General features: G+C 40.8%; 2 protein-coding genes across 3 annotated transcripts; both read left to right on the forward strand.

Moving 5' to 3' along the window:
• The first annotated feature begins 34 nt into the window (after window positions 1-34).
• nhlrc2 (NHL repeat containing 2) lies at window positions 35-14173 on the forward strand. 2 transcript variants are annotated; one of them, XM_028431857.1, is made up of 12 exons: window positions 35-210; window positions 1325-1477; window positions 3832-3881; window positions 4117-4522; window positions 4964-5085; window positions 5169-5302; window positions 6751-6840; window positions 7157-7388; window positions 9130-9252; window positions 9389-9598; window positions 9785-9998; window positions 11629-14173. In XM_028431857.1, the coding sequence occupies exons 1-12, from the start codon at window positions 48-50 to the stop codon at window positions 11889-11891; spliced, it is 2160 nt and encodes a 719-aa protein (XP_028287658.1). In that variant the 5' UTR covers window positions 35-47; the 3' UTR covers window positions 11892-14173. The 2 variants fall into 2 exon arrangements, with proteins under 2 accessions (XP_028287658.1, XP_028287657.1); XM_028431856.1 differs by having other exon boundaries at window positions 5169-5298; window positions 6747-6840.
• Window positions 14174-16616: 2443 nt separating this feature from the next.
• Window positions 16617-22907, forward strand: adrb1 (adrenoceptor beta 1). Its single transcript, XM_028432185.1, has 2 exons — window positions 16617-17771; window positions 22801-22907. The coding sequence occupies exons 1-2, from the start codon at window positions 16949-16951 to the stop codon at window positions 22839-22841; spliced, it is 864 nt and encodes a 287-aa protein (XP_028287986.1). The 5' UTR covers window positions 16617-16948; the 3' UTR covers window positions 22842-22907.
• The last annotated feature ends 969 nt before the right edge of the window (window positions 22908-23876 follow it).

The raw sequence follows: 23876 nt of genomic DNA on the forward strand, positions 1-23876 counted from the left end.
TCGCTATTACTAGTTTACCTCGGCTTCATGTTATTATTGCTGCAAACATGGCGGCCCGGTGCAGCCTGGCTACACTGTTTCCTATCCAAAATCAGCTGGATTACGCCCTAGAAGAAGCTACGACACAGCAAGAAAAAGAAGAACTTGTCTACCAATATCTAAAAAGACTAGATGAAAGAGAGGACCTGAAGATACCCGATTTCCGCACAGGTTAGGCGAGCTTTAGCTTGATTAGCACCTCTCTTCCACAGCAGCAGTTTGACTGGAGTTTGCTACATGTTGTTAGAAGACTCAACATACGTACAGTATGACTGCAGAACAATCTGTCTTTTTGACATGTAAATGTGTTTTAAACGCTAACTTACTATTTTTGTCATATAGTCACATAGCGGTACTTGTAGTTTAACTTTGCTAGCATCTTATCAACCCCCAAATAGAAACAAGCACTTAAATTTAATCAAATTAGCGCTGTTGTTGTGTGTTGGCATGCCTTATTTAAAAAATGTGTTGTTGCGAACTTTGTTAGCAGACGTCAGTCTACTGTGTAAAGTCATTCCGTACCCAAGTTTTAACTATGTCAATGGCTGTCATTCGCCTTACCCGGAAATGCTCTGCACTAAATGAAATATTTGTGCGTCTCTCGTGTATTATTAACACTCCTCCGTGGTTCTCTAATGCTTGTCTTTTCCTGAATTACCATCTAAGATGTCTTCTTACCTGCTATATCTAGATTTGAAAAAAGAGTTGTGATAGTGTTCACTATTTAGTACATTATTTACTTTTACAGTGTCCATGTAGATGGCTCTGTAAATGGTTACTTCTATAGTTAGATCTTTTGATGACATGCGTTGTATGTTAGCAATATCTCATTACACCAGTAGATGGAGATCTGCAGTAGTCATGTACGTTAATAGCAGAATACACAGGGATACATGCTCCCATGTATCCCTGTGTAATAATCTCCCAAGTGTTTTTAAATATATGCAAGAGACTGAATGTTGATTACTATTTTTGGTCATGGCTATATTTTGTTTATGTTGTAAGAACTCTCTGCCTAAAGCATTGACTTCACTTGTTTTATTGATCCAAAAGCACTGAAATATTGAAAATTGTATATGTAATGGAAGCATATGCCAAAGCACACTTTTTCCTAGATAACACAAATGCTGCGTCAGCCCTGAGACAGATATGCCCGCTAGGTGTTTTGTGACAACTACCACAGCTCTTTTCAAATGGTGACTGCAGTAAAAACTTTAGCCTACACTGTGACTAATCATAATTAAAAAGATGACAGCATCATTTTCCACTCTCTGATTTGCTCCAGGCTTAGAATGGCTGAACACGGAGGGCCCTCTGTCTTTGCAAAAGGAGCTGGCTGGTAAAGTGGTGCTGCTGGACTTCTTCACATACTGCTGCATTAACTGCATGCACATCCTGCCTGACCTGCACCAGCTGGAGAACCAACACTCTGTGAAAGGTTTGTGACATTCATTCAAAGTGCAGGAACAAACACAATTTTATACTGCTTATTTAATTGAAAAAAATACAATAGTGTGTTATGTTTTATATACCCCTCAGAATGTGGGAAACCAGACGAGGACAAAACGTTTTCAATGTACTGTCATAATCTTCCTTCCCAGTTGTCCATATTAAGAAAAACATACACTGTAAATAAGCGTGTGGTAGAAGTAAGAGAATCTTACATCTTGCTTGTCGGTGGAATGTCTCATATCTGCAAAAGGCAGTTGGCGATTAGAATAAAATGATAAGCTTTATGAGAAAAACATAAATGATGCCATGTTATTCCATTTCTAATGCATTAGTTTTCCTCCACCATATATCTAACATATCCTTTCAGTCCTGCTGCAGACAAATCTTTAAATGTGGGTCGCACGTACTTTCTAACTTCTCTCCTTTATGTCAAAAAATCAACCTTCACCTTCCTCGGTGTAGTTTTAATGCAAACTCAGGCCACAGCTACAGTTCACAGGGCTCAAATTGAAGTGGTCTGCTTGCCAAGGCCTATCTGAGGGTACACAAATCGAGTTGTACTGTATCTGTTGCATCACAAGAATGAGTTCACCGGGGCCAGGAACTGTAGTACATCATTCTGCTGGTTTTTCAAGAACCCAAAGAGCCTTATCTCAGCTATGAAGAGACAGTAACTAAAAATAAATTCAAGCTTCATTGTAAGGGAGCCTGTAGTTGTACCCTGTGGAAGTTCATGGTACACTGCTCCAAAAAATAAAGGGAACACTAAAATAACACATCCTAGATGTCAATGAATTGAATATACCAGTTGAAAACCTTCATTGACACTATTACTTTGCACAAAATGTGGAATATAATAATCAAGAAAACCATGCATCTAGCAAGAAGAAGTGGAAACATTTTTCCTGCTGACCACTAAATATCCTAACTCTATGAACTCTGCAGAGTCCCTGTTTAATGGATGATCTGAGGAAGTGGTGCAGCTTGAAATTCAGTTGTGTGCCAGGCAGCACACAGAACACACACTGCAGTCCCACCACGCACTATCATACTTGCCTTATCTTTGGCACTGCTATGGGTACATTCTGTTTGCTGCTGGTCAGCGAGGTGTGGGAGCCACCCTGTCCAGTCACTCCCACAGTCCACCCCTCCCACCCACCCATCGTCACTACAATCTGTGCCGGCACTACACTGCTTGGCAGAAGTCAGGGGTGACGAAATCTACTGCCGACTGTGTTGTGTTATTTGAAATCGTGTGTTTTTACTTCTGGTGAGGAAGTGACTGGCTGGGTCTATTTGTGGAAGACTTTTTTAACAAGTTAACTGCAAATTTACTGTATGTATGTTCTTTATGCAATGGAGGTTTACAGACCCTAGAGTAAAAAAAAAAAACAGAGGAAAGCCACATTCAGCTTGTCAAGATGATGTGATAAATATCTCATATATGGTTGTGCAGTTAAACCCTTGGAGAAGGTTTTGTGATCATTCTGTTGCAAGTCAGCACTGTCCAGAAAACTGGACAACATTGGTTTTCATGGTCAATCTTAAGTGGTTGTCAATGTCTTTGAGGACATGGTGACAACGCTAAGGGAATGTTTGTCATTGCTGTGGCTCCTCTCTGACTTAGTTTACATACGTTATTGCAATCAGTGAGTACAAACGGGACCAAGTCCAACAAAGATTGAGAATAGAATCTTATCAAATACGTCTGTTCAGGACAACACCACAAACATATGTTTTACAGATTTTTAGGCAATTTGGTTGTATAACACTTGAACATCGTTTGATGTTGCTCTCATTATCTGTATAATGAACACAGTGTTGGGTGTCTGATGACTACTGAGAAACTACAGAGATAACCATTTCCAGTCTGGAGGAACTAAACCATTTCCAGGAATGTCATTCAGAGCTACAATAGGGAATGCTTGGGGGTTATCGGCTTCTTTACAAAAAAAGATCTTTTACAACATTGAGAGGAAAAACATCCGTTCATTCAGTCCTCTTCGACATCTGTGTGTTTATATGTGATGTATGTGTTTGTGTGATGTTGTCATTGATCAACCTTATGCAACTTGTTGACACAGTGATTTAGAGGGAAGAATGTACAAAGATTACAGCTTAAAAAAATCAGTTGTGAATCTTTTATTTGCCATCACATATTAGTTTATGTAGCAAATTGACAAACGTACTAAAAATGTGGAACATGGATGTTTTTTTCCTGTTAGTACATAATGGAAACAATTGCATAAAAGACAGTTTTTATGATTTTAACACCGTCATACCGCTTACATTTCTATTTAGGAATTTTTTTATTTCTCTCATGTGTTTTATCTCTCGCAGATGGATTGGTTATTGTTGGTGTGCATTCTGCCAAATTCCCCAATGAAAAGGTAAGGAGAAGAATGTGATTTTGTATTTTGTAGAGGAAGAAAATAGCACCATAATAACGGCTTGTGTGTTGAAATCACAACAGATGCAATTTTATTGTTTGGTGTCTTAGATGTTTATGATTATTTTACATAAAATAAGAACAAGAAAGAAAAAAGTTCTTAGTGTTACATGACACTCTTGCACCCTTTAATTGCTTTTAAATGGTTATTCTATGCACTCTATTAACCTTTAAAGGTCCTAGACAACATTCGCAGCGCTGTTCTTCGCTATGACATCAGCCACCCTGTGGTAAACGACAGTGAGGCGTGTCTCTGGCATGAAATGGAGGTCTCTTGCTGGCCCACCCTGGTCCTGCTTGGACCACGTGGCAACCTGCTCTTCTCCCTGGTAGGCGAAGGTTGCAGAGACAGGCTGATGCTTTTTACTAAAGTCGCCCTTCATCATTATGGAGACCAGGGCTTGCTGAAGAGTCATGCAGTGGGAATCAAGCTATACAGAGACTCCTTGCCACCCAGCATCCTTTCCTTCCCAGGGAAGGTGGCTGTAGACAGCAGAAATAAGAGACTGGCCATAGCTGACACAGGGCATCACAGGATTCTGGTAGTGTCTTCTACGGGACAGCTGCTCCATACCATAGGAGGTAAGAACTGGGACAGGATGGAGATGTTGGCACTCATTTCCACACTTCACACTGTTGCATTTTGAAACAAAGTCATACATATTTGCATAATTAAAAGAGTGAAATAAGACGTTTTAATTTTAACAGATATAATCAGTCCATAATAGACAACAGTATTTAGGCAACATGTTTTTTTTTGCAATGACATGCCTCAACAACCCTCAGAGGAGCCACATGGTTGTCTGTGTTGTCCCCAGACCAACAGAGAGGTTGGCAACAGCAGGGACTAGTACATGCTGGGAACTGGCAGTGACCAAAGAATAGACAAATTAGGAAATAAAAATGGAGGATTGGTGTTATTTTTTTTTTTGCAGCTAACCACATCTCCATGTAAAGCTACGACAAATTATAATTTCTGTTTGCTGTAATATAGTGGTCACTTCATTATCACATCTGTCACAGGGCCTCAAAGTGGGAGACAGGATGGCGACTTGTCCAAAGCTTCCTTCAACTGCCCTCAGGGCGTCGCCTTTAAAGGGAACATTATATATGTGGCCGACACAGAAAACCACCTGATTCGAAAGGTAGCAGCCCCCCCCTTGCTTGTTACAGTTGCATTTCTTGTTGTTTGTTTGTAAATTTATGACTGACTGAGTTTGTGTGTCAGATTGACCTGTCGGAGGAAAGAGTCAGCACTTTGGCTGGAGTGGGCTCTCAAGGCACAGACAAAGAGGGTGGGGCCATGGGACCTCAGCAGCCAATCAGCTCTCCTTGGGATGTGACCCTTGGCACAGCCGGTGAGTATTGCAGTGTTGTCGCAGACTGAAACTCGATGAGCAGAGAGTACCCTTTATTCTGCTTTTTTGTATTCCTCCTGCATCCTGCCATGCCATCTATAATTCCTGAGAGTCTGTCTGATCCTTCATATTGCCTGGACATTGTTGGGATTTGTTATTCCACTGATCAGAGTTCAGGCAGAATTAGATGATCGGCAAGGAAACGCTGTTGTGTCAACAACAAAGACTGACAACAACTGGGAACAAAAATCACACACCTCCATTTCAGAGTTTTTATATATATATATATATATATATATATATATATATATATATATATATATATATATATATATATATATATATATATATATATATATATATATATATATATATATATTTACTTTTATTATGTCATTGGTAAATCTTAAGTTAAATGTAGAATGTGACTGGAGTTATGATAGGACATAATGTACTGTATGTGGCATACTAAACAGTATAGTAGTTTGAATGCAGCCTTGTTCATATTTTCCTCTGAGGTTGATGGCTCAATCTGTTGCTTTGAAGCTTGCTACATGGTCAGAGAATGTGAAATCAGACCTTTACCTCTGCTGACATTGTCCTCTGAGTGTACATCCAAACATGCATAGCATATTTATGATTTACTCAGGATGTGGATGAATAATTAATGCAACCAAATCAGGAACAGCCTATACCTTTTGAACTATAAAGTACTACACTGACATTGATGCCCTGAGTCCAGTATATATTCCTGACAGTCCAACAGATGTGATCATGAAGGGCTGCACTGCATTAAATATACAACTGAGATACTATATGAGGGATGATCGCGTGGTTTGTGGCCGGCAGTAGAGATGGATGCCATCAGATCTAGTTACATGCATGTGCAGTTGAGGCCTTTTGAGTGATTAAGCAGAAAGTCAACAACTCTTATGGGTAATTGAAAATGGTAAGTCAGCACTGTCTGAGAAAATGGAGAACGTTGGCCTTTGTGTGCTAAGATGCTGACTTTGATAGGGAAGAAAAATGAATGTGCTAAGGTTTCTCAAATTGATTATGGCTTCTAAAGGCCACACATTTATCAGTCACTGTTCGTATGACGGGTGTTGTATTCATCATGATGACAGTTTGCTGTGTGTGAGGTAGCATGTGGCCTTTGTTAGCAAGGGTAATTAAACCTGTATGGCTGTATTCCTATTCATTCTAACTTACAGCCTTCACCAGACGCACAGTCACTCACAGACTCAGACTCATCCCAAACTCAGTGAGTCAATCAAAAGAGAGGGTTTTTTTGGTAATAAGTAGCCTTAGAATATTTTACCTTAAAGATAATTAATAGTTCTGTTTCTGAATGATTTCACTCTTGTTGGTTGATAGCCAGAGAAAATGACACAAGCTTCTTGATTATATATGGAGTATATGTTTTTGTCTTTCACTTGCATGTGTAGGCAGTGATGAAGACAACGTGCTGTGGATAGCCATGGCTGGGACCCACCAGATCTGGGCTTTGTTCCTAGCAGATGGAAAGCTTCCCAGAGGAAGGTGAGAGACTGGATACATGACCACCAAAACCACTTGGTCGACAGCAGGCGTACAAAACCACTAATAGTAATCATTTTTTTGAATACGAGGACATCCCTACAGGGTACATCTTTTATTTGTTTTTAAGATCAATATGGCAGGGAATCAATAAAAAATATTATGCAAGAAATTGTCTATATAAACCACAAATAAACATTTTACATGCAGGGGATCGTTATCATAAGAAATGGAAAACTCCCTCTTTGTGCTGTGTTGCACTTGTTCACCAGTGTGTTTTACTCTTTTTACTTATTATCTTATATTTCATTTCAAACAGTGAATCCAAGGCAGGTACCTGTGTGCGATGGGCAGGTAGTGGCAGTGAAGAGAACCGAAACAATGCCTACCCTCATAAAGCAGGATTTGCTCAGCCTTCAGGCCTGGCTGCAGCCCCAGAGGAGCCCTGGAGCTGCCTGTATGTGGCCGATAGCGAAAGCAGCACCATCCGCACACTGGCACTGAAAGATGGAGCCGTCAAGTTGCTGGTTGGAGGCGAGAGAGACCCACTGGTGGGTGTATAACGGATGATTGATGGATAGATCTTCTCCTTCATATTATACATTTTTAGCTTATCTGCATTAGGAAGTTTAACTATTTTACATAACTTATCTATCAACCATTGATTATTTTTAAAGAAAATAAACTGAACAGCAGCTTGAGGGTAAGAGAAAATTAAAAATCCATCTAGGAAGCAGACTGTAAGAACGGAATAACCTTGTGCAGTATTTTCAATGATAATATGTCCTGGCTGTGCCACCATGTATCAAGACAAAACACACACATTAATCTACCATAATTCTATCCGCAGAAAACATTCAGGCAATTATAAAGATAAATGTTGCACCATAACTCACAGGTAGTCACACAGGTTCAGGGGTATTTTTCTATAGATAGAAAATATTGATTTAAAACTCAGTTCTCTTGTTTGTTGCCTGAAAATCAATTTTTGGTAATTCTTTTATGTCCTTACTGCCGCTGATTTTTTTTTTTTATTTTTTTTTGAAGGCACTTAAAAAGGCACTGTATTTTTGGAAAGTCCCAAGAGCTCTAAAGCTTGTAGTCACTCATGAGAATGGAGAGTAATTAACTGACAAGTCATATACAGTTTATTCAACATGGCAAAGAGCCAGCACAGCCATTAATACAGCATATAGTCTGCTAACCACAGTCATTGATTGTATTGTTGAACCGAGACAATGAAACATGGAAGTGTGGGTAGGATTACAGCTGTTACACTTGAGTGTTCCTCCGAGGTGACACCTCTCATATTATTGTTAATGTAGTGCCTGGCAGGTTACTTCACAATTCCCTGGTCCTTTAAATTTTTTCTGTCACTTAGTTAGCTACTGTATCTTCTAGGATTATGATCTCAAGCTTTGATTTTAACATTTAAATAGAAATGTAATAGGAACATAGGGAAATACATTTGCCTTTGTTTAGCTCGCTTTGTACTGCAGGGAGATTTTCACTTTTCTGTTGCATCACAATCTTTAGTCGAGGTCACACTTCATCATTGCAGTGATGGTGAACATCTGAGTACATGTAAATCCACTGGGAACAATTCTGCTGGTGCAGCAAAAGATCCTTCCCAGAGATTTGTTTTTTGTTGTTGTTGTTGTATTTGGTTGCTGTTGTTGAGGACAGTGCAGCTGTGGAGACTCGGTGAGCTGTAGAGCATCATGAGACTGTTTATAAGATCGTTATCTCTTTTTTTATTTATTTTACTAAAATGGGTGGTACAGAATGAAAAAGCTATTTATTTCAATTTCTCCAATTTATTACAGATTGGTGCTTGATTGGCTGTAATTGTAATTTATCTGCTTGGGCCATGCAGGCCTGAAACTTTCTGCAGCCCTGCAAACTTCTACAGAATTCTAGAATATTCCCATTTGTAATGTTTAGTGGAATTTATCATTACTGTTATTGTACTGTTCTTGAAAACTTATTAGGAATGAGTCATTTGACTATTTTTAGCACGGTAACTAATGTGAATGAAAAGTATTGAAAGCGGTGAATAGTACTGTATAAATAATTCAGACTTTAAGAAAATGAAGTCTGTGTTGCTTTTATATTTTTATTACAAGGGTTCTAATAGATGTGATCATTTAGGGAATAGAAAAAGTTTTCAGCTAATTGTTTGGCAGTTCACAACTTCTCAGACATACTGCCTACATTTTTTGCTTTGTGCAGATGTGTGTGTGTTTTTATTGTATAGTCATTTGATCTTTCAATGCTCTGTCTTTGAACCAGAACCTTTTTGCTTTTGGGGATGCAGACGGGAAAGGGGTGGATGCCAAGCTGCAGCATCCTCTTGGTGTTGCCTGGGCTCCTGAACAAAGCCTGCTTTATGTGGCTGACTCCTACAACCACAAGGTAAGTGTTGCGTGTCACATGGCTGTGATTTAAAGTATTATTGTGCTCATGTTTAAAGCCTCTGATGGTTAATGAGCTCCTCTAGGTCGCTGAGTGGTAAAATTCTTACCACGTTTGCTTGTTTGTGTCTGCACAGATTAAAGTGGTGGATCCAAAGACAAAGCAGTGTAGCACATTAGCAGGCACAGGTGAGGTTGGAGATACAGTGGGACCTGAATTTAACAAATCCTGCTTCAATGAACCTGGAGGACTCTGCATCGGTGATGGCGGGAAGCTTCTTTACATTGCTGACACCAACAACCACAGAATCAAAGTGCTGGACCTGGCCTTCAAGACTGTCTCACTGGTCAGACCTGTGTGTGTGTGTGTATTTAGTTAAAGTGCAACCTTGAGAAAAGAACTTTACATTTTTACCATGATCGTGTAGTTAATCTATGTTAAAGCATTTGTATCAGAAAAGTGGGGATAAAAGGTGACAGAGAAAGGGCCAGTGTCAGTGGCTTTAATTCAAACATGCTTTTTTTCTGTCCAGTTCCACATCGTGACCGATTGCACAGACTCAGCACCTACTAAGCCTTCGGGTCTGACCAAAGTCCCCATGCTGCCTAAATCCGCTGCCAGGAAAGAGATGCCACCAGTAGCAGTGTCTGCAGGGCAGACTGTCACCATGTCACTCACTGTGTCACTTCCAGAAGGAGCCAAGCTAACAGAGGAGGCTCCCAGCTGCTGGGCACTCTCAGCTGAGGGTGAGACAAAGTTCAGTCATTGTTACAAATGTTATCAGTGTACATTTTAAAATACCATTAAAAAGGGCATTTGACAAAAAAAAGGTAAGTGAAGAAGAACAGGGGGTAACCAGGTAGTTCCAAATCCCATTTCCACAATTTAGGAATTTAGCCGCTTTTGTAACAGCATCTCTGCAGTTGCACAAAAATGCATAATTAAATCGTATTTAGTGTAGACCTACTGTCAAGTTTCCTATTAGAGTTGCAACATAAACTCTACATTTATAAATAAACTTTTTTTGTGGGTGAGCCTCTCATTCTCACCTACTAGACTTTATTCTGAAAATTAAAGGCAGTGAATGATGCTTAACCTTCATGTCATTTTCACTGTACAACAAGCAGATTCTCACTCTGCCAGCCCACACCTGGGAGTTACAGCTGACAGCTAAAGATGGAGGAACACTCGAATCACCCGCTTAAACCAGGCGTGGACAATTTAATGTATCATTGGTTGGCTTTTCTTTATTTTTCTCAACAGCAGTCTAACCCTCAGATGGAGTGTGAGGCGCTTTGAGATAACATGTTAGTGACAGTTGATGGTCCAATCATTAGGTTTGGAATCAAAGTGTTTCCATCATTCTGAGCAAAGCAGTATGCAGTCAGCGGTATCAGCAGACTATTTTTAGAACGTTTCGATAAGACGACATGCTTTAGTTCACATAATTAGCTACCAGGCTATGTTACGTGATCCTCTGCTGCCCCATTATACCCAGTCTAGACTTATGCTGATCAGATCAGAGCAGAGGCAGGAATTTTAATGGATCAAGCTAGAAGTGCACACCAGATCTAAATTGTTTTTACTGGCTTTTTAGAAATGGCTTCTCTGGGACCTTATGTTAGCCATCAGCTTCATTAATCACTGCTGGCATGGATTTCGCTGTCAGTTTGGCGTAATATTTTCTCACAGTTGAAGTTCTTGCCTTTACTTTTTGACTTTCATTTATCTTTCAGCGGTCATGTCTCTGTAGCTGCGTGTTTGTTTCTAAAAATATCCCCCCGTGTTGCAAAAACCTGATGTCTTCACCCTGGTCTCATCTGATTTAGTCAGGTTATGTGGGTTTGGTTTGATGTTTCAGAGGACTCCATTTAGCTGTGCAAGGTAATGCTCAGGCTCAAGCCAATCTTGTACACAGGCGGCACCGCTCCACTCTCAGCAATAAATCTATGGTAGATGCCGGGCAGACATTCCCATACAAACACATCTGCTCTTTCAGAGCACGGCACAAATGACAGTTATATGAAACTATGGATTGATCGTGTTTTTAGCAAAGCAATGTATCTCTGGGGAGAGCTCTGTCTGTGGACCCTGCTGTGGTGAAGACCGAAACATTCTGTTCCATTCTGTCTGCAGCTACAACACTGGTTCAGATGACATTGGTACAGACATTTGTCCCCAGAGGGTATACCCTGATCAGTATAATGACTGTCTGACAGTTGCATGGACTTTGGTGAACCCCTAAATAAACAAGCTTATAAACGTCAATTCCTGTATCAGTGTCACTTCACCACTGCCCTGCCCGATTAAGGAGGATTTTATTTGTTTGTTTTTTAACCACAGACATTTGAATTTGCGCTTCCTGTTTCTTTGTAGGTAACGAGTGGCTACTCGACAGTCAGGTTCTTACGGGCAACATTGTGGACCTGTCCCAGCCCCTTTGTGTCTCAGCCAAACTTCCAGCTGTCATGAGGGAGTCAAACAGCTACCTAAGCCTCACGTTGGCTATATGGGTGTACTACTGTACAGAAGCAGGTAAAGCTTGTATGATGAAAGCAGCCTCGTTTTCCCAGCCTCTTCAAATAAGTGCCAGTCCTAAAGGGGAAGATGTCAGTGTTGCTTTGGCTCATGCATTCTAAAATGCCTACACTCAACCATAGAGTGCACACACTTTTGTGTTGATATGTCAGCTTAACTTCTGATCTCTGCTACATACAGAAAGCAGATGGTTTCTGCCACAGTTGTCACTTTTGACAAAAATGCAATTCAAGAAAATCCAATTTCAGGAGAATTTCATTTCAAACTACTCAGATGTCCTTCCATAAAACATGATGCATCAGTGTGGTTATGCTACTTGACTGTTATTGACAGGAAATGCAGATAGTTGCATTCTCATGACTCTTATTGTGACTGTACAGCAAACAAAACAGCAGCATAATAATATATCTAATTATGTAACAAATTCATATACAGGGACAGGGGATATTTTTTTTTCATTTAATTATGTTGTTGGGGATACTTCCAAATATATAAAACAAACATTTGATCACTTTTATATATATATTTTCATCTTACCTTCCAAATGGCCAAATTTCAAAGACGAGACGGTTTACATTTGCATTTGTAATAATTATTGAACTGTTGCAGCTTTGAAGAAGTTGCCTGTTTTAAGTTTGAAAATCTTTCTTAAGAAAACTTATAAAAAGTGACACTTAATGGAGCTAATATATTATTCATTTTTGATATTCCTTTGGTCACAAACGAGCAGCTTTTGAATGCTAATATTATTCTCTGAAAATGTATGTGGAATTTACAAAGAGCTTTCATAAGCTTTATTAGGGTATTAAAAATAAAAATCTCCAGTCTCGTTTTTGAATCTCAGGCCAGTGAAAGAAGTAGTAGGTGAGGCTTAAATCTCCATGCCATGTACGGGAAGCTTTCTATGCAGAGACTCATTATTATTATATCAAAGGAGCAATTTGTAAGATTGATTGTATGAAACCTAACTGTTTCATCTTCTGAGTCACTGAACACAATTATGTGCACATAGTAGCACAGTGCATCATGATAAAAGTGACCTTCGTATCAACAGCGGCCCCTCCTACACAAAGGTACTACACTGTTTGTACAACTGTATCTATTCCTTTGTACTCATTTGTGTAAAATATTTCCAATCGTATGTGCGTAGATTTAGCTCACAGTCAGTCAGCTGCCTTCATGCAGACTGTAATCAGGCCTCGCTAAATATTTGTCTACTTCTCTGTCACCACAATGTTAATCTGTTTACAGAGTTCTCTCTCTGAGAGGTTACACTCATAGCCCACAGCTCTGTTCTGGTCTCCACTCTCTGTATGACTGATTATACATTTTGATTATGATTATTTGTTACACAAGGAGCCCTTTTGATTTACACGGCAGAACTCTGCTGTTATCCAAGGAATGAATAAAGTGCCTGTTTTTGATAAGGGGAAGCAGCCTCTTGTGAACTGATGACTGATGACATGCTTGCTCTGCACACAGCGGGATGTTGTATTAAGAAAACAAAGTCTCGTTTAACATTTATACACTCAACGGAGATGTTCTAATAATGATCTACTGTATTACGTTGTTGTGTAATGTGTCATTTTCTATTATTGGTTTTCAAAGTTATGAGCTGTTGTCAGAAAGGGGCCTGAGAGCGTTCTGAGTGTCGTTGCTGTCATCGTGTCTGATAATATAATGGTGCTCGTCAAGCTATTTTATTTGGTTTGGATTATTTGGCCCAAGTGCCTTGTGGAACAGGGTGTAAACTGATGACACTCTTAATTGTATCAGAAGCAATAACGATTGTTCTGCTATGGGACAAAATGTTTTATTCCCACAAGTTATTTATTTCAAATCAGCTACAGAGGTTTTAGTTATTTTCTCAGCCTTGTTATTCCTTTTAGCATTAACAGTAATGAGCTTGAAAGGCTGTTTCAAAGGGACAATTCACCCAAAAATTGTGTTCATGTCGTCCTCTGCTCCAATATAATGGAACTAGATGGCACTGGATTTATGGAGATCAAAGCACCAAAACACATGGAAAAACACAATTATGTTGCTCAGTAAAATTTCTACAGACTTCCAGTCACACTGTCACAAGATTGAGCCTGTGCCATGTGTTGATGCATGCTGTCTACTGTGCAGTTATAGTACAGTAGACATAGTTAGCGTGTATTATAGTAGAACATAGTTACTGGATTGCCATCTATATTGGAGAAAAGGCAGCAATGTGTGGCTCAAATCTCACATCAAAACAATTGAGGTGGACACATAATACAGGATTTTAGGGTGAACTGTTCCTTTAAGAAGTGTTCCAACCCATTTTTGCACACTGTTTTCTTCACAGGGATCTTGTTCATACATTGGCTTCTCAAGGCTGCACATTAATATGCAGCAGAGCAAGGAAAAGCTAATAAAACATTTTTATCTAGTCTGGCTTTTGTCCGTATGTGCACTGACAGGAAGGGTCTATCCTACAAAGGCCTGAAGTTGCATTGCTGCCATTTCTTATTCTCTTTACATATTTTAAAATTTGGACATTTCACATAACTTCAATTGATGCATTAATAAAAAAAAGACTACAGCTCTCCTAGTGCAGTGAGATGCCATCAACAAGCTATGCTAATGAACTCGGTTCCCTCTGTGCATTTTGTCACGATGCCAGGTTATGCGTGAGCTGACCTCAGATGACAGACTTCCTGTTTGCAGTAAATACCTTTCATTTGTCAAATATTTACAAGCAGCAGACATTGTTTAAGGCTCTGCACCATTAGAGGAAATACAGCTTTAGTTCCTGTTTGGTCATAAATAAAGTCATAAACAGGGACCTTACATAAATAAGCCTCCATGTACAAAGAATAGAAGGAAAAAAACAGACTCACGTGGGACTTCTCAGTCAGCTAAGAATATTAAATTGCCATCTGACAGGCAGATGCAAGAAGTCACTTTCTTTTCATTGCCACCTATGTCAAATAACGTTTTATTTGTTAAGATTAATTATCTGAAGCTTCTGTGGTGAACTTTTGGGTTTTTTTGCTGTGATGTGTGGGTTAAAAAAAAAAAAGTTGGCCTCATGCCCTCCCCCTATAACCCTGTTTCCTCACACGAGCACCCCCACCCCGCTGCTGTGCTGACAGTGTCATTAACCCTGTGTGATTTGGCTGCTGTCTTTGCTGCCAGAGACCACTCAAACTGTCTCACTTAACATTTCCAGCAATTGAAGCATCACTATGAGGGAGGTATGGGGGTTGGGGGGGATGTTAATTTAAAACACAAGCAAATCCTTTAAGTAAGCCATGAGGATAAGAGCATATAGGCTCCATTTAGCAGCACAAAAAGGGCTTTTAAAAGCTTTCTCGGGGGCCTTATATTGCACTCAGAATGCAAAAAGAGGAGAACTGCTTATTATTAAGAGAACTTTAAAATAAGTGACAGTTAAAACACAACTTAATTGTAGAAAATATTTTCAATCTGGCTGAGTAGACTATATTAGGGTCTTATCCCCACAAGAGATCAAATATGATCCAGCCTGTGTGAATGTGCATTAGGAACAGTGACTAAAAACTAGAACATGAACACATTGTTCCAGTTTGTCTACCTCAAAAAAATCAGCTTTGACCTCTGACTCTGCGCCGGTGTGATGACACATGAGGTGCAAAACTCTCATGAAGACCTGTGGATGGTATCTGCAGCTCAGTGGTCAAGTGCTCTCTGCTGTGTGTATTTTGGTCAAAGTGAGTGAGCAGCTGCACAAAATGATGTTAAAAAGTTGGAATACATCAAAGTACCAATGTTATGAATGTGGGCATAGTTTCAAATGTTCAAAAGGAGACTGTGTGTTCTAAAAACGACTTAGGCCATTTGAAATCTAAAATCCTTAAAGGGGCATTCCACCACAAATTAGGTGTGTCAGCAATTAATTCATTATTTAAAAAAAACAAGGTTTCTATTTTTGTACAACTTGGATGTGGATGTGGCCTTCTAATAGCCAATAACCAGGAATATTACCAAATAAAGCACAGAAACATGTTCTAGCGATGGATCATAAAACCACTGCGACACCACTGAGCAAGGCATTTAACCCACCACTGCTACAGCTGGACATAAAGGACACAAACATACCACGGCAAGCTGTGAATGCCTGAGGTATCCATCCAACGCTGACACTGAGGTGGCCTTTGTTATGCTGGGTCAGGTTGTGTCACAGCCTTAGGCACTGGGCCATCAGGTTCAAGAACGGGCTCTGCAAAAAAAAAAAAAGAAAGAGCAGAGCATTATCCATCCTTTTATGCTGTCAGTTTGTCACAAGGTTACAACAAATGCTTTCAGTCTCTAATCATCAAGGGTCCTATGCTCTGATTTTTAAGTATTTCACTTCAAAGGAGTTGTGTAAAAAATGTGGAGAATGTGCATACAGGCGTTTTACATGGAATCAGAATCAATTATTTGGTGTCTTTTCTACTTGGGTCTTTGTAGTTTGTGTATTTGTCAGCTTGTTGACATCCTGGTGTTTTCTGAGGGCCTGAAACTAAGCTGGAAATACTTTTAATGTTTGGCTGAGAGGCAAATAATGGTTAATAGCTTTTCTTAACTTACGATCCCAGATAAGAAGTCTCATGTAATGCAGCTGCTGTGTTTGCTCAGCCACTCCATGACCATGGAATGTATTCTTAGAGATAACAATATTTAGGGCAACTGGAAAAACAAGCTTGTTTGTGATGGCAAGTGATGAAAACTGGGAAATCCCAGTAGTTCTTAATACCCTTGATAATATGTGGATTTAAGACCTTTTTATATTTGGCTTTGGTTTCAAAGATGTTTAGCGGACAGTTTCAGGTGTCTGTATATGGCTGCTTTCTGTAGTCACTCTAAGTTTATCATTGATGCGCATCAAGATTCCAAAAGGAGACTGAAAGTCTGATTCTTCAAAGTTCAGGTGCGGTTTTGCCGCAACCGTGTGTCCGCTGAGCTCCCTGATTGGTCGTGAGGAGCAGTGATGTCACCACCTGTTCTGCCTGTTCTGCTGTCCCGATCGGTGCAGGCTGAGCGCTGGAGAGGAGCTCCAGATGGAGCAGGCGCGCGATGGGAGTAGAGCTCTAACTCGCGCATCAGAGTGGAAAGGCAATGCCTTGATGAACTGGACCTGGTCCCGCACACAGCGCAGCAACCCGTCATGGGGGACGGTGGCGCTTCCTCGCCGGTGAACTTCCATAATGGCACGGGGAGCGATGCGTCAGACGCACCGGACTCTGCCACAGCCGCGTCCGAGCAGTGGATGGCGGGGATGAGCCTCGTGATGGGGCTGATCGTCGTGTCTATTGTGTTCGGGAATATCCTGGTCATCGTGGCCATAGCCAAGACGCAGAGGCTGCAGACGCTCACCAATGTGTTCATCGTGTCGCTGGCCAGCGCGGACCTCATCATGGGACTCCTGGTGGTGCCATTTGGCGCCGCGCTCGAGGTGCGCGGCTCTTGGCTGTATGGCTCGTTTTTCTGTGAGTTCTGGATCTCCGTGGATGTTCTCTGCGTCACTGCCAGCATCGAGACTCTGTGCGTTATCGCCATAGATAGGTACGTGGCCATCACCTCACCTTTCCGCTACCAAAGCTTGTTAACCAAAGCTCGGGCCAAAGCGGTGGTGTGTGTAGTGTGGGCCATCTCTGCGCTGGTGTCCTTCCTGCCCATCATGATGCACTGGTCCCGGGACAGCGTGGACACAGCCTGCTACGAGGAGCCTGAATGTTGCGATTTTGTCACCAACAGGGCATACGCCATCTCCTCATCCATCATATCTTTTTACATTCCTCTCCTGGTCATGATATTTGTTTACGCTCGCGTGTACAGGGAGGCGAAAAAGCAGCTGAGGAAGATAGACAAGTGTGAGGGCAGGTTCCACAACACCTTAACCGGACTGACCTCCAAGTGCAAGAAGAAGCCGTCTAGGATTCTGGCGCTCAGGGAGCAGAAGGCGCTCAAAACGCTCGGCATCATCATGGGTACGTTCACACTCTGCTGGCTCCCCTTTTTTATTGTTAACATCTTAAGGGTGTTTTGTGCAGAGGTGGTGGACAAGAACCTTTTTGTGTTCCTGAACTGGTTGGGGTACGTGAACTCGGCGTTTAACCCAATCATTTACTGTCGGAGCCCAGACTTTAGGAAAGCGTTCAAGAGGCTGCTCTGCTGCCCGAGACAGGCAGACCGCAGGCTGCACATCAGCTCCTGTGACTTGTCCCGATGTTCTGGCGGGTTCGTCTCCTCTCTGGAACCCGGGACACTGGGGATGTGGTCAGATTGCAACGGCTTGGACAACAGTGATAGCAGCCTGGTGGGGGGCGCAAAGCTGTCTCACTCTGAATCACAGCTGTAAAAAGTTTTATCGAGGAGGATTACAGGAGGAAAATGTGGTGAAAGATGCTGCGTCTCTATGGAGGAGGAGTGAGGAGTGTGCGTAAGAGGCATTGTTGCATCAATGAACATGCACCAGAAATGCGACCTAAGACGCGCACATATCTCCCGGACAGCCCGGAGATCATCCAAATAGACAAACTCAATCCACCCTAAAATGTGGTGGATGCAACGTCAGTGATAAATCATGCTGTGCGCACTTTGGCAGCCTATTATAAAAATGATTTTGCGCCTCAGCTGAAGAGCACAGGTCTCTCCTGATATTTATAATTCTGATTTATTTTATTTATTTCTATGATCGATAGTGGGGAGTGGGTTTATTCTTAAAATGACCGCTCAGGCGCGCTGTAGTGTTATTTAAAAGTGGACAAAAGCGAGGCATTTGTCTGACTGTACTGTAGTCATGTTCACAATGTGTTTTTACCTCACAGCCATCGGCAAGTGCAATTTGTACGACAGGTGTTTGTTTATATTAAACATTTATGTAAAGTGTATTTATTCCGCGCTGTCGTTTGCAACTGAGCAAGTAATAATGGGGAGGATTTCCATGGCCTTTGTACATATTACAGTATATGGTGTTTAGTACTGAAATGAGGCATTTGAGCCCCCCTCTCTCTTTTTTGTCTTTGGCTTACGTGCTGTTGTGAGGTGGTGTGTTTACATCTGTGACAATAAAAAGGAAGTCTCATTTAATTCATGCTGAAGATTCATTCTGAGCTCTTGTTTTGTTAATGAGAAATTCTCCTAACCCCCCCACCCACCTCATTTAACCTTCAGTAAAAATTGAATTTAAACAGCATCCAGTAGCATGATGTTAGATGCTGCTGTGTTGGCTGGGACTGCTGAGAGCGCCTGATTGGCCTCTGTGGAGAGATGAGCCACGGAAAGCAGATTTTATACACAGCGGATAACTAGGATTTAACCTGCTTGGTTCACAAAGGCCTATTCATACAAGGGCCTTAGTCAAGCAATGAACACAGGTATTAGTGGACACATGGGGGAAGAATTCTTCACATTGTTTTACAAATTGTGCAATGAGTTCCCACACCAATTCTTCTCTTCAAAAATTCAAATTATAGCACTATAAAAGACTCATAACTCTGTGGCCTATACAGCTCTCCTACATGCATGTGCAGTTCAGCTCTTTGAGTGATTGTACAGAACTTTTTAAGTCGGCATTTGGCCTCAGAGCTCTTCCTCAGTGGTCACCAATTTAACTGTGATGATGATGTCATTGATGATGAGAGGGAGTTTATTGTGTGTATGTGTGTTGATGTAGGAGGGGAGTATAGTGAAACTGCACAAAACCTCATCCAGATACATCTTTAACATCAAAGCAGCCTTACATTAAATTATTTTTTTACATAAATTACTCAGATGACATCACTGTGACAAATAGAACCATTTTCAGACTGGAACGCCACAAAATAAGCAAAGTGAACTTCAGTTGCTTCTTTAAATGCTTTTTTTTTTAAATTAGTGTGAAAACCCAAGTTTAACATTCACAGTAATGTGTAGCCAGGTTTTGTAAAATCAATATTTACCTTTAAACTGCTTTAAAGTGCTCACCTGCTACACAAAAGCTCAGTGGAAAGGTTAACCGCCTCATTCTGTTTGCATTTCCTCTACATGCCTATTGAAAATGTTTTAGTAAACATAAGGCGGCTGGTGTTATGAAGTGGCTCTTACAGGAGTGGTTAAAGCTCTTTCTGGGGAATATTAATTAGCCCTTAAGCTGGACATCTTAAAAATGCATTAGCATGATGTGCTCTGCTAATGATGCTCTCCCAAAAGGGTCGAGCCGTACATTTTAATGAGAGCAGAAAAGCTGAATGGAACTGAGCTCAGCAGCTTTTGGCTAATGAACATTGTTTAGATATGATTGGTTGAACTAATGAGTGTGAATGAAACTCAGCTTTTAGGAAAAAAAATACCATCAGCGCAGCCAGGATCATTGATGGCCTTCTGGCAAAGACCCACTTCATTATTAAGCATTGTTTGTTTGGCAGGGAGTTTGTGTTTGGGCCGATTGGCATTAGCGTACTCACAGATGGACCAGCTAATCAGCAGCTTTGAGAATAATCGTTTGAAATTGCATGTGTATCAGTAGACATTTGAGCTACTCCAAGTCAAAGTAGATATCAGCAACGACCTCTGTGTTCACAGAGTTAGTGCTGCTCTGTGTCAACTTTACATTCACAAGTATTCACAAGTTCATTTCTGTCTGACTCTAATAAGACATTTAAATTGGGAGATCAGGTCCATAAAATTAACACATTCTTCTCCATAAAATGTTAAAAACAGTGGTTAAGGTCAGACATCTTTATTGACATCCCAAATAACAGCACACATGCTGCGCTGACTTCTTTCAGATCCTTTCAGAAGGCAACAGGTGCAAGGTTTCATCCGGACTCAGCCTCTTCTCATCCACATCATGAATATCTCCTCTGCCAGACACGTCCTACTGCCATCTGTACTCGATTATTAAATACAAATATCACTATCATCAAAGGGAATTAGAAAACTTTTGGACCGTATCACTGCTTTGTGAATCGTAATGATAGCCTCCCCTTTCCCATCTGGGATGCGCTGATGTTTTTCATTGGACAAATGTTTAAATAATACAAAAACATGACTGTGAAACACAACACTACTGTTTCAAATATGCAAATACAGTTGTTTTCTTCAGTGGGTGAAGAGAGGGAGTAAGAAAAACAACATTTTCTGAAAGCAAGAAATGTCAGCACCTGGAGAAATTACTGCTGATTGTTAATTATTACCACCTTATCGGAGCCCAACAGATGAGCCAGTTACTTATTCGTATCTACTTTAAAATCATGAAACATGATTTTTGTTTCATCTAAAAATAAAGTATGTTTGTTAAAGGACCCATGTGCAAGATCTAGCAGCCTCTAGTGGCGAGGTTACAGAATGCCCTTCATTCTTAGCTACACTCTGATTTACAGTTGATTGCATACTAATAAAAGCGTAATGCAGTCAGGACCTCTTCATTTGCTGTAAGTTATATTTGGCAGTGTTGTACTGTCTTGGGACCTCCTCGCCCTTCCATGTCCTTTCGAAAAGATAGAAAGCCAAAGGCAGGGAGAGCAGCAGCACCAGAGACCCCCCAAGGGTACATGAGGGAGCAGACATGATATTGATTAATTCAGACACAAAGGAAAAGAGGAAGACCTTGGTTACAAAAATGAAACAAGGCTAATGCAGTTGAAACAGGCGCCTTGTATTCGATCTTCCCAAAGAGGTGTGTACGGGGAATCAGCTGAGCATCAGCTAATGTTGGGATGGATAGATACTTTATTAACCCTGATGGAAATTCAAGTGTGAGGGTGGTGAGATCACTGATTGACCTAATAGTTTATCCTTTAGATAGTGGAGATTTTAAGAATAAAACTGCACATCTTATTTGTGAATGTAAACCTGCCATAGAGTCATGCAGACCCTCAGGTACTTGGCATGTGCATCACCCCTGCATGATAAAATTCCCCTGTGATTTTTCCACTCTAATTCCCGCTGTGAGTGTCGAAGTGCACCGCCAAAAACCAGGTGCTACACTTCGTGTGTCCATCTGTTTGGATTCCCGTGTGAACTTGGCACTTTGCGGTCTCCATCTGCTCTCCTTTGGCCCGCGTTGATGTTAAATCCTGGGTGAATGTGGTCGGTCGTGTTCAGATTGACAGACTTACTGAAATCTGAACAAAGCGAAGCATATAGCAGACTCATGAGCGCACAGCTGCAGGATCGAGGTACATTTTATTTCAGCACATATCGTGTCTCACATCAGTTTGACAAGTTCAGGGAAAGCTCAACTTTTAAATCTGGCAAGAATGAAGCTGGAACACTTAAAAAAAAAAATCCAAGCAGCCTTGGAGTGTTGTGGTTTGCCTAATGCACAGGCTTGTCTCCCGAGGGCACAGCTGACGATCAAACACATGACAAAAACACTTATACACAGAGGATGGTAAACAAACTAGTCTGAATGTGAAATGTTCTTTTGTATTTTCTACTCCAGAAGAGAAACTTGTGGTGCAGTCTGTGCATTAACACACTCTTGGTTGTTCATAGGGTAGCCAGCCACATGAGTCCTGACCTTTTACTAAATCCTACACTCGAATCCCAATAAGCTGATGACTCAGCGTCTGGTGGTCCAGGGTCCTTTCTGATTCCCTGAGATTTAGTGTACAATATCAGTGTGTGCAAATGGAAATGACCATTAAAGGATTATTTATAGACTAAATGGAAGATACCATGTTTGTTTGTTACATATAGAAGAGGACATGTTTACTTTAGCTTAGCCTAGCAGGAATTTAATCTCTATAGACTGCTTTCAATCGCCTTCATCATGTTCAAGGCGCAGCCTCCACCTTTCCTGCTGACTCTTTGCAGTGACCCAAAGCTTTCAGTCTGCCCCCACTGTCAAACGCACAGGAGACACTATCCAGACACACAGGGCAAAAATGTAACCAGGCAGTTTTAAATATGAAACCTGATCCAGCCGAAGCCTGCAGCTCCTGCACCTTTTCTAAAAGTCTGAGTGAAAGACTGTTTTTTATTAATGTACTGCAGCTTGGTGAAAATTAATTGTCTCAATTTCCATCTTAGATTCTGAAGTGAAGCGTCTGAAGAGACAAAGCAGAGGGTAGCATACAATCAAAGCATTACTGAGAGGGTGGATTTTTTTTTTCCAAGAGGACAGACCAGATGGATACATGAATATTTCAAATTAAAAGGTCTATTTTTGTGCACAGAATTACACAACAAGGTAGTTAAAAGACAATAAAACTAAATGATACTCATTGACATTCAGCTGTTATTTATTGCAGCTGGGTTACACAAAAGACTGAAAAGGACACACAAGCGGGTTATCTCTGTACCTCCACTGCCACGGTTGCCTCTCCGGACACAGGCTTCAGAATTCAAGGGTGGTCATCTAAGCTGATAGAAGAATCTGATATCTGTGAGCTAAAAATAGCTGTTAGTAACCACTGGTCTGAGTTGGATATTTGAACCTTTCGTGTGCTGCTGCTGTTTTGCCTGCAGAGAAAATAGGAACTTTCACTCAGTTGTGACTACTTTTCTGCTAAAGTGTGCGCTATACTGATGGCAGGTGCAATCAGCTGGTGTGTGGGTAGTGTGCACACATACGAAATGTTAAAAAAGATGAGCACACACCGGGTGTTGGGTTCAGATGTGAGCAGACGGACAGAATGACTAAGGCTGTTGTTCAACAAAACTGCAGGATTTTGATTAAAAATAAGATAAGCTCGAGTCTTTGAAAACTTTTTTTTTAAACTTTTGTACTGTTGAACCTGAGCTGATGCCGACTCAAGCATCAAGCATCACTTGATTCAGTTTATCAGCTTTTGTGTAGCTCCCTGTGGAGAACTGCAAACGTACTTTGAAGAGTAGAATCATTGGCAGAACAACTTTCCAAATATGCTGGTCTGCTGCTTTTCTGAATATTCATCTGAAACCTGATTGGCAGTTTCTGAACAGTGGAAAAAGATTTTCAATTATTTCAGAGGAGATGATTCACACCACAATCAAATATTCAGGTGGAAATCTCTGCGGCTGATGGCTCTAAAACTCTTGGACCAAAACAACCTACATTAATAACCAGCACTGCTAGCCATGGGAAAAATATGCTGATTTTGGGGTCAACTGTTACAAAAAAAAGT

Source organism: Parambassis ranga, chromosome 19, assembly GCF_900634625.1.
Source record: "Parambassis ranga chromosome 19, fParRan2.1, whole genome shotgun sequence".
Taxonomy (NCBI): Eukaryota; Metazoa; Chordata; class Actinopteri; family Ambassidae; genus Parambassis; species Parambassis ranga.